The sequence below is a fragment of the Maylandia zebra genome, linkage group LG7 (genome assembly GCF_041146795.1).
Source record: "Maylandia zebra isolate NMK-2024a linkage group LG7, Mzebra_GT3a, whole genome shotgun sequence".
NCBI lineage: Eukaryota > Metazoa > Chordata > Actinopteri > Cichliformes > Cichlidae > Maylandia > Maylandia zebra.
This window is the reverse complement of record NC_135173.1, coordinates 59,339,146-59,353,991: the sequence shown is the minus strand read 5'-3', so window position 1 is coordinate 59,353,991 and position 14,846 is coordinate 59,339,146. Positions and strand designations below refer to the sequence as shown.

General features: G+C 42.0%; 2 protein-coding genes across 3 annotated transcripts; one reads left to right on the top strand and one right to left on the bottom strand.

Moving 5' to 3' along the window:
* Positions 1-251: 251 nt before the first annotated feature.
* usb1 (U6 snRNA biogenesis 1) lies at positions 252-5,434 on the bottom strand. Of its 2 annotated transcripts, XM_004564625.6 has the most exons (7): positions 5,004-5,434; positions 4,108-4,247; positions 3,831-4,014; positions 2,666-2,719; positions 1,971-2,076; positions 1,577-1,657; positions 252-558 (listed from the first exon to the last, which is right to left on the bottom strand). In XM_004564625.6, the coding sequence occupies exons 1-7, from the start codon at positions 5,171-5,173 to the stop codon at positions 451-453; spliced, it is 843 nt and encodes a 280-aa protein (XP_004564682.1). In that variant the 5' UTR covers positions 5,174-5,434; the 3' UTR covers positions 252-450. The 2 variants fall into 2 exon arrangements, with proteins under 2 accessions (XP_004564682.1, XP_004564683.1); XM_004564626.5 differs by lacking the exon at positions 2,666-2,719.
* Positions 5,435-5,526: 92 nt separating this feature from the next.
* znf319b (zinc finger protein 319b) lies at positions 5,527-13,302 on the top strand. The gene is made up of 3 exons (XM_004564624.5): positions 5,527-5,967; positions 7,239-7,392; positions 7,482-13,302. Exons 2-3 carry the CDS (start codon positions 7,388-7,390, stop codon positions 9,337-9,339), a joined length of 1,863 nt encoding a protein of 620 aa, XP_004564681.1. The 5' UTR covers positions 5,527-5,967; positions 7,239-7,387; the 3' UTR covers positions 9,340-13,302.
* Positions 13,303-14,846: the final 1,544 nt, after the last annotated feature.

Genomic DNA, 14,846 nt, shown 5'->3' with positions numbered 1-14,846 from the left:
GGCTCAACTTTAAGAGAACTTCACTTTGACTTAATTCAATATGTGAAATCTAGATTTTGACATTTAAACTTCTTGAATATGAGTGAAACCAGTCGCTGAATTCCTTCCACTGTTCTGGTAAAACGTACAGCTGTGACACTTGAGGTTTCTATGCTGACCAAATCCACAACTTCCTTTCAGCGATTCAGTCATGCATATGCCATAATTCTTCAGCGCTCTCACCACTGTCCCATACGTAATGGAAAAATACAAAAGAAGTAACGTCTTTATTTAAATACATAAAACATTTCAATACTTTTGCAGTTAGCTGTGATTGTGTTCGTTGGGGCGTTTCAGGAGTTTTAAAATGTTAGCAATTCAGTGAACACTGGAGTCAGAGCTGAGGTAACGAGTCTCCCTCATATCTGTGCAAAGACAACATCAGCTTTACTCCATTAGTAACTTCATGTTTTAGGATTCCAGAGCAAAACGGAAAGTCTTGTTTCCCGTCCTGCAGCGAAGCTCCGAGCAGTCCAGCCTCAACACAAATGGTCCGTCTTCGTGGTCGTCTACTAGACTCTACAACATATTCAAAAAATAAAACAAATTCAGTTACATCTACTGCAGCTGGGCTAAAGAACCTGTGCTCTAATTTTGTTAAAACAGAGTTTGATAACTCCAAAATGAAGGAAACTCTGGGTCTTCTGCTCCAGAAAGAGGGTTAACTTTAACTTAAATTCAGTCAGTTAAACTCAGGATTCTGTTAACCAAACCTGCTCGCTGTCGGGTTTCCTTCAACCCGAGTTTCTCTGAGCTCCCCTCTCATCAAGCCTGAAGCAGCTGACTAAAGCGTAACACCTTTTCATTTGTATGTTGATATTAAAGCACATACCAGAACAACTTATTTCACACATGACCAAGGACACACAGATCTTTGGACACGTTTGGATTAATTTTCCAAAACTCTAAAACTCTGTGGCATTACGGCAGCTCAAACAATTACAATACATAACTGAAATTTTCCCTGTTTAAATGAAGCATATTTAAAATACAGGATTACACTATATCCAATTTTATCTTATCAATAAGTAACTGTGAATCCTCCTTTTATCCGAGCTTCACTGATAACTTGTGAAAAGCCAGACTGCTGACCAATCCTTGTTTAGCAGATCCTTTACAGTGAAAGACAACGAGCTGACAATAAAGTAACAAAAATGAAGAGAAGCTGATTTTATGTAATTACTGCTTGGCCACTACAGGTTTTCATATCCCTGTCTGGGTTTAAAGTGCCATTTCTCACAGACAGGAAATGAAAACGGTATATCAGCACTGATGTGTCACCCACTATTATCATAGTTTTAAGAATAATTCAAAAACATTTCAGTCAGACTGTTGCTTATCTGAGATATACTGAGTTTATTAATCACACCTGGACTCGGCTTGCTATGACAAGCAGACTGGGCCCTTAAAATCAACTAAAGAACTACAAAAAAAATCTAACAAATTAGGAGGAACAAAGAAATCATATAAAGATAATACAAACAGATGTCAGTGCTGGGATTTAGGTTTTAGGAAAAATCACAAGTTGTCCGTGTACCTGCAGCTCCTGCATGCACTCCTCCATCTGCACTGTCTGGTCTCCCACACACCAGGCCAGACTCACGTGGAAGGATGGATCCTATGAAACACATTAAGGAACATTATAGGCTCTTTCAGTGCTTTTTTTCTAAAGATGAGATGATAAAATTATTTTTCTTTTTGTAAATTTGCTGTTTGTTCTCTGATGTGTCATATTAAAGTCTCTGCTTGGTATCTGTGTTTAACACCACGCCTGCCCTTCGATCAGAATGAAGAGGCCGGTGCAACATAGAAGAACATCGCGCTCACTAATCAGAACCCTGCATTTAATGTGGCATTACTCTACTGCATACAAAATCATCACACAATAGTGGGTAAAGCTGCAGATTTGTTTGTGTGTGTGTTTAACTGACCTTGTAGAAAGTCTCCAGGCGAAACTCTGTCATCGTCCTGTCAACAGCTCGGATCAGATCCAACATCTGAGCATGCCCAGTTGACACTTCCATCCCCAGGAATGTCCTGCAGGCAAAACACACACACACAGAAACTGGAGCAGCATACTTTTTGGCAGCAGATCTGAACAGTCTGTGCAACAATGACAATATGTGTAAAGTATGAGGACAGTTATGCATCCAGTTTGATGATATACTAAATGTTATGTTTTCCCCTAGCTGGCTGATCTGGGGTGGGTTTTATTTCCTTGTTGAGGAACGCAGCTGTGAGCTGCAGCAAGAGTGCCGCTAACTAAGTCACATATTTTGACTTTCAGCTGTCCAGGATCGATGTCTGTCCACCTTCAAGTTTAGAAGGAAAGCTTCTTTAAACATTTGCTTTCGCAATCTAATCTTTGTTAGTTGCACAGTCAGCTCTTTACTTCTAATGTTCACAGACATCTAAACGTTGATCCTAAAATCTACACGATCTCACAATCAACACCGAACCACGTGGAAGCGCTTCTGTGCAATTTTGTGGCTTTGTCTCAAACAAAGCTCAGCATGCATGTTTTATCAGTACACATGTCAGTGAGCTGGTGTGGATGTGCTGAAGCTGTGTAACGGTCCAAATACTTACAGTCTGACTTCTGTTCGAATTAAAAACTCAACTGTACCTCGTTTTCTCTGCATTAGAGTACACGCGCAGTCTCTCTGCCGAGCACACGAACCTGGCGATGAGCAATGCAACCAGAATAAGTGTGTCACCAGAGTTATAGATGTCTGCATTTTTCTGCACACTGTTTCCTTTATTTTTTCCTCTTTTTACCATCTGGTCTTGTGATTTTAGATTTTTAAACGTTAAAACTCTTTTGCATCTTATAAAATAATGCCACCTTACTTACCAGTACATTAGTGTTGTCACAATACCAGTGTTTCTGACTTTGAAAGCTTGACATTTAAAACTGGGAAAATGCAATAAAACTTCTGATTTTTATTAAAATTAAGTATATTATAGCTGTGCCATGACAACAAGGTTCATTTTATCATATTAGCACCAACATAACAAACTGCTATTAGACTAAAAATTTGTCAGTCACAAATCATTAACCCATGAGTGGGCTTATTTAATACAGCTGATAATCCTATATTTGACACATAGATTGACCTAGATTTATAAAATCAACAATTTCTTACTCAATCTGAACCAAAATGAGTGACTGAGTCCATAAACTCAGCAGGGAAGTGTTTACAGAATTCTGTTTTTCCATACACTTCTATAGGACCTGAGTCTTTTCCCCCCACAGTTATCGCCATCTAGTGGCCTAAAGATTGAATGCAGGATTTTAGGCACTCTGCACTGGCTTCACTTCTCCTACACAGAAGTGTGGCCATGTTTATTTATTTATTTATTTATTTTAACCACCTGTGATCAAATTCACACAGAAGCTTCTTGGGGATGAAGCCAACACAGAGATGCCAAAAGCTGCAGCTCCCTCCAATGGCCACTTGAGGGTGGCTACAAAAGCAAGCCAACACCCACTGGGTTGTCCCGCGTTAAAATACCCAACTTCAGAGATCAAATCTAGATGTTTACAGCCTGGTACACAAAATGTTTTTGACTCTATAAATTATATTTTCAACTTATTTAATAAGTCATTCATCTGGGTTTTGTTAAGGTTTAAAAGTTAAGAGTTTTCCGAAAACTAAACTGGAGGCTTTAAGAAAAAGCAGAGCTGTACTCTACATTAAAAAAAATATAGCTCTCTTTTTGACATCACTGAAGTAAATAATTAATCCATATCATTATAATAAATTAAAAAAAAAACAACATAAAACAACCTTTTGCAGCCTGTAAGACTTGACTTGAGGCTCTGTGTGAACGGCTGGATCCAGTGGTGTCTGAGCACCACTGTCTGGGACAGGCTGAGGTGGAACTCATCCTGCACAGTCAAAACCACACCCCGGGCACATGCTGCTGAGAGAATCCCATCCAACAGCTCCCCAAACTCCTCTTCAGGATGATCTGAGGAGACAGAGAGCAAAGCAGGCACAAGGTGAGAAATCAAGACGTGAGCTTCGTTGACCGGTCGCTTGCTGTACACAGTGACTGCCTTACATGGGAAATAAACGTAGCTAGCCCAGTTTCCTCTTTCATGCTTGAAGGAGCGGATGCGTCCACCATGAAGAGAGCTGTCTTCAGTCTGTGAGTCCACCTCATCTGGAAACATGGTCAAGACACAGCCAGGGAGAGGCAGTCTGCAGAAAGCACAGCCAGGATGGAGTAATTCTTTTTACCCAGCACGCTTTAATATAATTTATATTTTCCTCAGCTGTGACGTAAAGAATTCTGGGCGTCCTGGGAAACGCAGGATTTCTCACTCAACGGTCACTTTTGTTATTGCTTGATTGAACAATTATTTGCTCCAATTTATGTTATTCTATCTGAAAATTTTGTATCAGCCTTGTAAAGATGGAGTTATGTTTTCTCACCTTTTGTTTTGTCTGCGTGAAAAATCCAAAGATAGACACCTGAAAATCTTGCTTGACAAAGAAATGCATCAAATCCTCACAAGTAAAAAGTGGGAAAATAGCAGTTACGTAATTACTTTAAAAAGTTCATAGTATTCAATTATGAAATCTTTTTGGGTTTTGTTCACTGTTTATGATTTATATGGGTATTACTGACCTTCACAGTTTATGTAGTTAGGTCAGTTTGGTGCCAATGACGAGAACTTCCGTTTTTATGACTATTCAATTTGAGAAAGTTGCAGGGAAACCAGGTTATGATCTCATGGGGCAAACAAAGAGGCAGATGGATAGGACAGGTTTGAAATAACATTTATTTATTTATTTATTATTTAGTTTACTTCACATTTTATAGATTGCCCGTTGCCCATACTGTTTTATTCTGTTATATATTTATTTATAGTTTGGGCAGGTTTGGTCTTCCGTAGTTTAGCTATATCACCAACGCTAACACCCGAGAGAGGGTTACACAGCCATGAGACACACCTTGATTTGCGGCTCTCTTCCTCAGTTTTGGGTTTTTTCCTCGTTGGCAAACCATCATCTTCCTCTTGGCACTTTCGGCAGGTAGTTTCACTCTGATTTTTCGCTCCTTCAGCTTCACCGCCAGCCTCACCGTCCTCCTCCGAGCTGCTGCTGCTGTAGCCAACCAACATTTTAAACTACCTGATATTCCGCCACATTATTTAAAATAAGAGATCAACTCACGGGAGCTCATATAACTTTTTAAACCATGCACATAAGAAAGGTGCCTGCCTTCCAGCGCCTTCTGCGCTTCACTTCCGATATAAACAACCTGTTGTAACCATAAATTAGGTTCCGGTGTAACATAACGCCTGCTGTAAATCAGTTCCCCTTTCGATGGTTTGTGGATAAAGAAAATGTGTATATACTGTATCAGCTGTGTATCTTATGTGTATTAATGCAGTGTGAGCTATTCGGAACAAAATATACCAAGTTTAATAGAGCCATTTAGAAAATGGTTTTTTTTCTTTTTTTTTTCTCTATTCTTTAAAGTATAGATACGGAACAGGGATACTTTCTTTTTTTGCCAAATCTTACATTAAAGCCTTCACACACTGGGCTCTATACTTGTGTGTGTCCCGTGCGCGCGGGCAGAGGCTCAGTAGCTAGTCGATACCAGGCTAGCAACTTCTTACAAAATGCACATCTTTCCGTGAGCCGCGAGGATGCCCTAGGAGTCGGACGCACGTTTACGTGAAATGATGCTGTTTGCGGGGCTGATGGTGAAATCGCGGGAGAATTTCCGCGTGTTTTAATGAGCCGCAAATCACATTTTTTTTTCGCCCCCCCGAAGCCACAGCGCTTGAACAAGAGAGCATCCGAGCACCTTTTTGCGGATGTGAGGAAGGGACCCAGCGCTTTTATGGGGAACAGCTAGCCTACGATCACACAGAGAATACTCAGCAGCCTTGACTGGACACTCCGGGTATGTAAATATGGCATTTTCCCATCGTTGTTTACATGAAGGGCTCGTATAACTAGCGTGTTGCTGTTGCTGCTACCTGGCTCTTATTTTGCTGTGACTAGCCTGCTAATCTCCATCGTAAGCTCCTGTGGATGCGTTAGCAAGTGGCTAGGCTAGGTAGCTAAGCTAACCTGGTTACAGTGATCTTCGCCTGGAGACGAGAAACATTATGATGCGCAGACGCTGCTTTCCACTTTTTACCGTGAGTCGGTGGGCATTTAGTTTCGTACATAGAGAGGGGAGGGGACTTCACCGCCACTATTATACCATTTAAATAAAAGCCGGCTCTAATCTTTGCGATCTAAGTCTGTATGTTAATGAGTTCACTTGCTGCTGCTTTCATAGACGTTGCATATCTTCAAACACCCTCACTGTTTACAGCCTAATTGCGCTGGCCTCACCTTGACCAGTATCATTGATCTCGTTGTCATTGCCATGAATATATGCTTTTTGAAGAATGAATGTAAGTGAAGGTCTAATGATGACTGCAATGAGAGAAAGTGCCCACATGTGTAGTTACCCGCACAGTCTGTCATTCACCTGTTTTAAACCTAATGGACATATCTAATGATTGCTGTAAATTTTTAGCTTCATATGGCAAATAATTTAAAATTTTCACACTTTGAAATCTGAGGCAATGTTTGAACACAAATGGCTAAAAACTATTGAAGATAAAAGCCTGATATTTTTCCAGCTTTTCTTACCATAAAAGAGAATCAGGAACTGTAATTTGGGACAATGGTATAAAAAATGTCTCGCTTGTTAAATATGAAAACCAATTCAAGCAGACCTGTAAAGTCTCATATTTGAGCCCTTCTCCTCCTCCTCCTCCCTTTGATTTGCCTTGATCTCACCCTCCTCTGTCACAACAACCCTCTGCATGTTTTCCTTCACTAAATCCATGAAGCTCCCTTAAGGTCTTCCTTTTCTCCTGCCTGCAGCTCCATCATCAATGCCCGGTATATCCTCTATCCCTCCTCTGCACATGTCCATACCATCTCAGCCTTGCCCCTCTAACTTCTCTCTCCAAACTGCTCAACCCTATCTGCCCCTCTGATGTACTCATTTCTGGTGTAGGTCTGGCTTTAAATTTTTGGTTAAACATATAAAGACTGAACAGATTGTTCAGTCTGGGTGTAGGGCTGGAATCATTAGCTTAAAAACATTATTATCATTACTGAATGCCAGTTGCAGTGTTTGTTATAACCCACTTTAATTCTGTTTTTATACAGATACCACCTGAAGGCAAAGACTAAAGTGAAAGTAGTTGATTTACCTTTACTACTTCACACACCTGGTCATCTTTTCCCCTTGGCACCTGGCTGTTTTCTCACCTGCATCTCCACCAAGCAGCCTTTGCATTCCGGTGCCAGCTGCAGACATGGAGTGAGTTTATGTTTCATTTCTCCTTCACAAACACAGAAGCTTTTAGCTTGTACTTTGAAATACCTGTTGCTCTCCCTCTCTTCCTGCAGTTGGGCCACACCAGCTGCCAAGCTCAATCCTTACACTCGAGCCCGCATGACAGAAGCCTGGCAGCAGCATGCAGTTGCACCACCTCAGGTTGTCCACACCATCCCTCCGGGTGCTGAGAACGCATTGGGCTGTGCTGTGTATGGTATCGTACTACAGCCAGACACTACGTCGCTACAGCAGCATGGACAGCAGAGCCAGCATGGACAGCAACACAGTGGGAGTCAGCAGCATGTAGGTGGGCAGCACAGTCAGCAGCAGCAGCACCCTGCCCAGGCCCAGCAGACGTCCCTTCAGGTTGGGACAGAGGGAGGACACAAGTGTGGGGCTTGTGGACATGATATCTCCCACCTGGCAAACCCACATGAACATCAGTGCATGGTGACTCAGGACAGGTCATTCCAGTGCACTCAGTGCATGAAGATTTTCCACCAGGCAACAGACTTGCTGGAGCACCAGTGTGTTCAGGTGGAGCAGAAGCCGTTTGTGTGCGGGGTGTGTAAGATGGGCTTCTCCCTGCTCACTTCTCTCGCCCAGCACCACACATCGCACAACAGCACCAACCCAATGAAATGTTCAATATGCGAGAAGACCTACCGGCCTGGCTCTTCTGGCAGCGCTACACCCAACTCCTCGAGCAGCTCCCAGCAGCCCAGCAGTGATGGGGCGTCAGCCAGCAGCAGCTCGTCCATTCTGCCGTTCCCCTCGGCCCGAGACCGGCCCTACAAATGTTCCGTGTGCCAGAAAGGCTTCAAACACCTCTCAGAACTGACACGGCACGAGAGGGTTCACACGGGGGAAAAGCCCTTCAAATGTGACACGTGCGACAAAGCCTTCAGCCAGTCGTCACACCTGCAGCACCACCAGCGAACACACAGCAATGAACGTCCATTCAAGTGTGCTGTCTGTGAAAAGAGCTTCAAGCACCGCTCCCACTTGGTGCGCCACATGTACGTGCACTCGGGTGAGCACTTGTTCAAATGCAACTTATGTGAACTGCACTTCAAAGAGTCTTCAGAGCTCCTTCACCACCCTTGCCACCCGCAGGGTTCTCGGCCGTTTCGCTGTGCCACCTGCGGTAAGGGTTTCAAGCGGCCATCTGACCTTCGCCAGCACGAGCGCACACACTCAGAGGAGCGTCCGTTCCACTGTGACGAGTGTCAGATGAGTTTCAAGCAGCAGTATGCACTGGTGCGCCACAGCCGCACTCATAAAGACCCCACAGACCGCCCATTCAAATGCAATCTGTGCGACAAGGGCTTCATGCAGCCCTCTCACCTCCTCTACCACCAGCACGTCCACGGCATGGACAACTTGTTCAAGTGTGCCTCATGCCAGAAGGAGTTCAGCCAGTCAGGAGAGCTGCTCAGGCACAAGTGCGGGGAGTCGTCCAACAACTCGCCTGACAAGCCATACAAGTGTGACGTTTGCGGCAAAGGCTACAAGAAGAGTTCCACGTTACAGCGTCATCAAAACTCGCACTGCCAGGAGAAGCCCCTCAAGTGCTCGCTCTGCGACCGCCGCTTCCTGTCCTCTTCAGAGTTTGTGCAGCATCGCTGCGACCCATCGCGGGAAAAGCCACTGAAGTGCCCTGACTGTGAGAAACGTTTCAAGTACTCGTCGGACCTGAACCGACACCGGCGCGTGCATACAGGCGAAAAACCGTACAAGTGCGGTCATTGCAATAAGGGCTTCAAACAACGCGAGCACTTGACCAAACACCAGAGCACGCACTCCAGAGAGGGTCAGTTCAAGTGTGTTTGGTGCGGAGAGCGTTTCAGTGACTTGGGCTCCTTGCAGGACCACACAGTGCAGCACACAGCTGATGGAGGGGGCTACCCTGTGCCCCAGTGCATATAAACCCTTGACTTCTTAGTTTGAACTTTTGTCTGTCCCTTCTGGGCTATTTATTCAGCCTAACATTAACCACACTTTCAGGAGAGTCCTGAATTGTTCTATTCATTCCAACAGTGCTACATCAGGGTTTTGTTGCTCTGCTAATCTGCCCAGTTAATGTTACTCCAAGTCTTGTCATTCCATAAAAACTGAACATTTTTTTGTCTCTTCTTAAATCTGGTCCTTATTTTAATAAACCCAACCCTTACCACAACCACGTAACTCCCAGGAACAAGTGCCATATTGCAGGTTGATCTAGCAGATCCACCCTAATTTCCTCCCCTCAGAAATGAGCAGCAGAAGCATCCCTGTTACATCAGTAAAAAGTAAGACAGGATTTGTTGTTTTTAAAACAGTTTGGTAGGATGTTTAAGAGAGTATTGAGTAAATCATTCAGGCTGAGTCGCAACTTTTAGTATCCACTAAAGTGGAGTCCTCTTGTTTTTCTTCTTCCCCCCCCTCTTGCTACTATAGCCCTTTTCAAACATGGGATGCAAAGCATTCCATTAAGGTGATAGCAGATTGTCATTCAGGCATAGGTCATATTTACGTTATTGGCGCCCATGGTCTCATTCAGACATGCATCAGACCTACTATGGTACTCGTGCAAAATCTTTTCATACCTCAAGAAAAAAAGCTTGAGTGTCATCAGCATTGACTCCAGACTTTAGATTATTTTCTCTGTGTGCGCTGCAGCAGAGAGATGTTTCTTCTGAAATTGGAAAAGCAGAAGAGCATCACAGAGGAATTATTTAACTAGAATTCTAGAAACTAGAATTTGACTTAAAGAGATCAAATGTTTTGCACACAATGAACTGAGGAATTCAGGAAGTCACGTGTGTAATCTCAGTTAACGTGTCCACTTGTCCTGTATCAAAACTGATACTTAAGAGTTTACGAGGTCTGATCTTGTAGGATTGCCATTGCGACTTTTACATAAAAGTGACCCGAGTGCTCATTTACATGAAGTTTACTCATTTCGATGGTGTCAGTTTAATGGAAAAAAACTGCATGTCTGCAATGGGTTTGTGATGACTGCTCTTGGCCTCCCTTCAGTTTCTCCCCCTCTCATTATTACCTACATCTTTCCTCTGCTTCCTGCTCTTCCTGACTCAGCCTGTCACTGTTTAGTATCAGAAGTTTGCAAAGTGTGACTTTCCATACCGCCCTCCAAGACACGCATGCACTCACTTTAATATCTTTGGGTAAAGAGTGGTCTGAAATGCTTTGGGTATCCTTAACCTCCATTTTTATTTTTACTCTTCTTATTAAAGAAGTGGCCAGTGAAGGCCTCATTTTACACCAATTAGCAATAACATAGCAGCCAAAGGTGTTGACCCAGTGTGTTGGAACAAATTCTATCCACAGAGGCACCACAGGCCCCCAAAGATCTGCTGCCAATGTCAGAGCTTTTTTTGGCTCCACGAGAGGCTCTAATGCAATATTAGGCTGGTGGTTTTAATGTTATGGCTGATCGGTGTATGTGAAGTGAAACGGCATTGGGGATTTGGGAATGCGTTGTCCTACGGTTAAATAATTCTATGTGTGAACAGTATAAAGCTACACCCTGTGGTGTGTAGACTAATCAGCCAGCCCAAATTTAAGTCTGCAAAAGCTTCAGCTGTTCTAATCCTTCAATACAGAAAAATATATTTCACACTAATGTACTATTCCTGCAGAGGTCAGTGCTGTCGTGCATTTAAAAGTGTCAAAGTCTCTCATCCTCATCCTGTATATAACTCTGGATGTGTGGGTGTGCTTAGCCAGATGAGTCGGAAATGTCTTTCTTATGAAAATAGGTATTGAAGAGCTGTTTTTGTATTCTTGCTACTTTTTACCACGTGAAATGTTATGAAAAATGCTTTTTTTTCTTTCTTTTTTTTTTTTTTGTATTTCGTTTTCATTTTTGTAGTCCATGTAGTGACTGTGCCAGTGCGTCGCGAGGAGTCTCAAAGAGAAACCCGCACATGAGTCTGAATGCGTGAATGTAAACGGTGTTCTGTCAAACAGGGAAATTCAGACTGAAGTGAATTGTAGTAGAATTATTTCAACCAACCTGCCTTTTTCTATTTCTTTGTTATTACTGTTGTTATTACTAACTGTACTGGTCTTTGTGAGAGCTGTTTCTGCGGGACTGTCCTGCAGCATGTGTTGAATAATTTCCACGGTTTGAAAGACCTGTTAAATCTGTTTGTCCTGCTACGTACGACGTCGTGTCTGTCAGGGTGGGTTTATTACCAGAGAGATTGGCTCCTTCCTCTCCTCTGAAAGCTATGAGATTGTAGTTGTGCTTAAGGGTCCTGGAACACCAGTTAGTTTACATGTTGGGTGTGAACGCCGTGAATGCTCGATTCATGGTTTGAGTGCAGTATTGAAAAGAACCGAGTACACACTGAGGAGACAGAAGTAACTTTATTTTTTTAAATTCTAGCTTGCAGTTCTTTTCTTTTTGTTTTCGCCTTAAAAGTGGGGCCGCGGTGCCTCTCTGCCTCATCTACTCCTTTCTGTTTCTATCCACCATCATCATTATTATTATTATTATTATTATTATCATTAATTATTTTTTTACTTTTATGAATCTGGTATTGAACGATGTTCAGAACAAGGTGGATTTGAGGTTTAAAAAACAAAAGTACTGTAAGTTGTTTGTTTGTTTGTTTTTTAATTAATGTTATTTGAATTGATATGAATATCTGTATTCCTGGAGGGAGAGACCAGGGCCTTGGGGTAGGTGTGCCACAGCTTTGGAAATGCAGAATTACTATGACACACACACACACACATCAGGAATCATTGGGGCTGGGTTCATATTTTGCCAAGAAACGCAAGTGTGCAAGGACTAGTTGATCGGTGCTGACACATCATTAGATGTGTATAATAGAAAATAGTCGCTCAAGTTGCAGAATAATGACCTCACTTATGTGTATTAATAATAATAACAACAACATACAAATGTATGTTCCAAGCCAAAGATTAACCTAATGCCAGCCAAGCAGCACTGTTACAGTGATTAGTACTCCTGACCTTGGCTGCCTGGATGCATTATTTTATTTCTTTTTTGTTCATTTTTTTTATGTCGTAGAGTACTGTTTGGGTCGGACCAAAAGTTACAGCGAGGAAATCTTCAAAATCAAGTGGGGTGGGTGGGTTTTTAAAAATTTGTCGTATCTGATGAGCAAACAGAGGAAAACATTTTGTACAAGCACAAATGATTACTCCCTACCCTCCTGCAGTGAAAGGCCAGTAAAGGCACCAGTTAACCCACCCGTTGTTTACTGTTTCCTTTTCAGTTCCAATAAATAACCCCGTCAGACCCTGGTGTCTCTTGCTCTCTGCATGCTTGCCGTGTTAGTTCCTGTGTTTCTGTCTTTGGGAACCAGTGTCACCAAGCCCTTCCTCCACACAGCGCCATTCCCTCAGATATCATTTCTTCTTTTTTTCCCTTTTTTTTTGTCCAACCCCTCCCTCCCAAATTGTACTGTAGTTCATGTGAATGATGTTGAAAACAAACCTTTGAAAAGAAAAAAACTTTGTGGCGACATACAGTACGTGTACATTCATGCTAAGATTATCTGTATGTATGTAGCATTCAATTACAAACGGCACTAACAAATAAAACTTTTTTTCCATTTATAAATCTATAAGATTAATGAAGTTATTTGGTAAATGGCCTATATTTGTATAGTGCTTTACTTAGTCCCTAAGGACCCCAAAGCGGTTTACACTACATTCAGTCATTCACCCATTCACACACACATTCCACACACTGGTGATGGCAAGCTACATTGTAGCCACAGCCCAAAGCCCATCGGTATTTTGGAACTAAAGCCTTCCTGGAATTCGCACGTTCACCTCGTTAGATACCGAGAAGCCCTTCGACCGTGTCAAAACCTGTATACGTCCATCTGAAAACAGTTTTTCTTGGTTAAAATAAAAATCGGAAATCCAGTGTGTCAGATTATTAGACCATTTCATTTCAATTACCATTCAGACATTACAAATGTTATACAATTCTCAGTTTAGTTCAGCACATACAGCTTCAATCATGGGGAAAACTGCTGACTCGACAGCTGTCCAGATGACGATCATCGATTTGCTGAAACAGCTGGCTGTTTGCAGAGTGCTGTACGGAAGCATATTAACGGTATTATGCACCTTCTACCCTATTATGGTAGGAGACACTCCTGAACCAGAGACGTCAGAGGCGTCTTACCTGGGCCAGGGAGAACAACATCTGGATGTGGACCTCCTCTTAGATGAAGGAACAGAGCGGTAGTGAAGTCCCATGTGAATGTCCTGCACTGTGTGATCATTTGTGGTGCAGTGTGGTGTTGTTGGTGGTTGATCAACTCCAAAGTCAATAGAGTGTCTACCAGGACTTTTTAGAGAAATTCAGTAAAATCTTCTTAAGAGCTTTATGGAGACAGCAATTTCCTTTCAGCTTCTACTCATAATGCCAAAACTGCTACCAAATAGTTTGGTGACCATGTTATTACTGTGCTTGATTGACCAGCCAGTTTACCATCACCTGAACGCCACAGAAACTCCGTGAAGTATTGTCCAGAAGAAAATGAGAAACACCCAACCCAAAAACACAGATGAGCTGAAGGCTCATATCAAAGTAACCTGTAACACCTCAGCAGAGATTGCCTCCATGCCACACTGCACTGATGCAATAATTCATGGTAAAGGAACCCCAACCAAGTACTAAGTGACCACGCTTTAGAATTGGAACATTTCTCTATCAGGAATCCTTTTTTTGATTAATACTGAATTTCTGATTGTCAATCAATAATAATTAAAATTAAAACAAAAGAAGCCTTGATATGTCTCATGAATATTGAATTCATCCATGAAAATATATGAAATTTACCAGACGTTTTCGGCTTCAGATGTAAAATACTATTTAATATTACGTTTGAAATAGCTGATTTTTTTTTTCAATCATGTTCTAATCTGTTTCTTTCTTACATGAAAGAAACACAGAAAGCATAGCAGGGTTGTTGTTATTATTACTCATTAATTAACAAAAAATGGAGAATATTATTGTAGAACTATTACAAAATACTATAGTGAGATATGTATATTCTTTAAGAAAATCCATGCTACCAAGTTCAAATTTAAGGCCAGAGTTGAACTCAAAAGGTAAAATAGAAACAATGAATTGTATTTCATACTTGAGACAACTCCAATTCATATGAGACAAATTTCGTTAAAACAGAGTGAACAGCAAGGGTGGCAATCTGAAAACTGAAGGTTGCTTTTGTAGAACCTCCAGGGGACCTTCAAGAATGTTCCCAGATGTTTCCCTAAAGGTTATTTAAAAAAACAAAACAAAAACAAACAAACTTAAGGGAACCTCCAGGAAAAGCTTCCTAAAGGTTTTCCTCTAGAATGTTTTCACATTTTGGAGAACATTCTAATTGAGCAAGGTTGCGCTTTGCTGGGTGAAAGTGTGAAGATTTTACAAT

What these genes read in the sequence shown, in the direction of transcription:
- usb1 (XM_004564625.6), bottom strand. Translation starts at nt 5,173, where the DNA reads ATGTTGGTTGGCTACAGCAGCAGCAGCTCGGAGGAGGACGGTGAGGCT. An exon ending in AGTCTTACAGGCTGCAAAAG is followed by an intron (nt 2,720 to 3,830) that starts GTTGTTTTATGT and finishes GCTCATCGCCAG; the next exon opens with GTTCGTGTGCTCGGCAGAGA. An exon ending in AGTGCATGCAGGAGCTGCAG is followed by an intron (nt 559 to 1,576) that starts GTACACGGACAA and finishes AATATGTTGTAG; the next exon opens with AGTCTAGTAGACGACCACGA.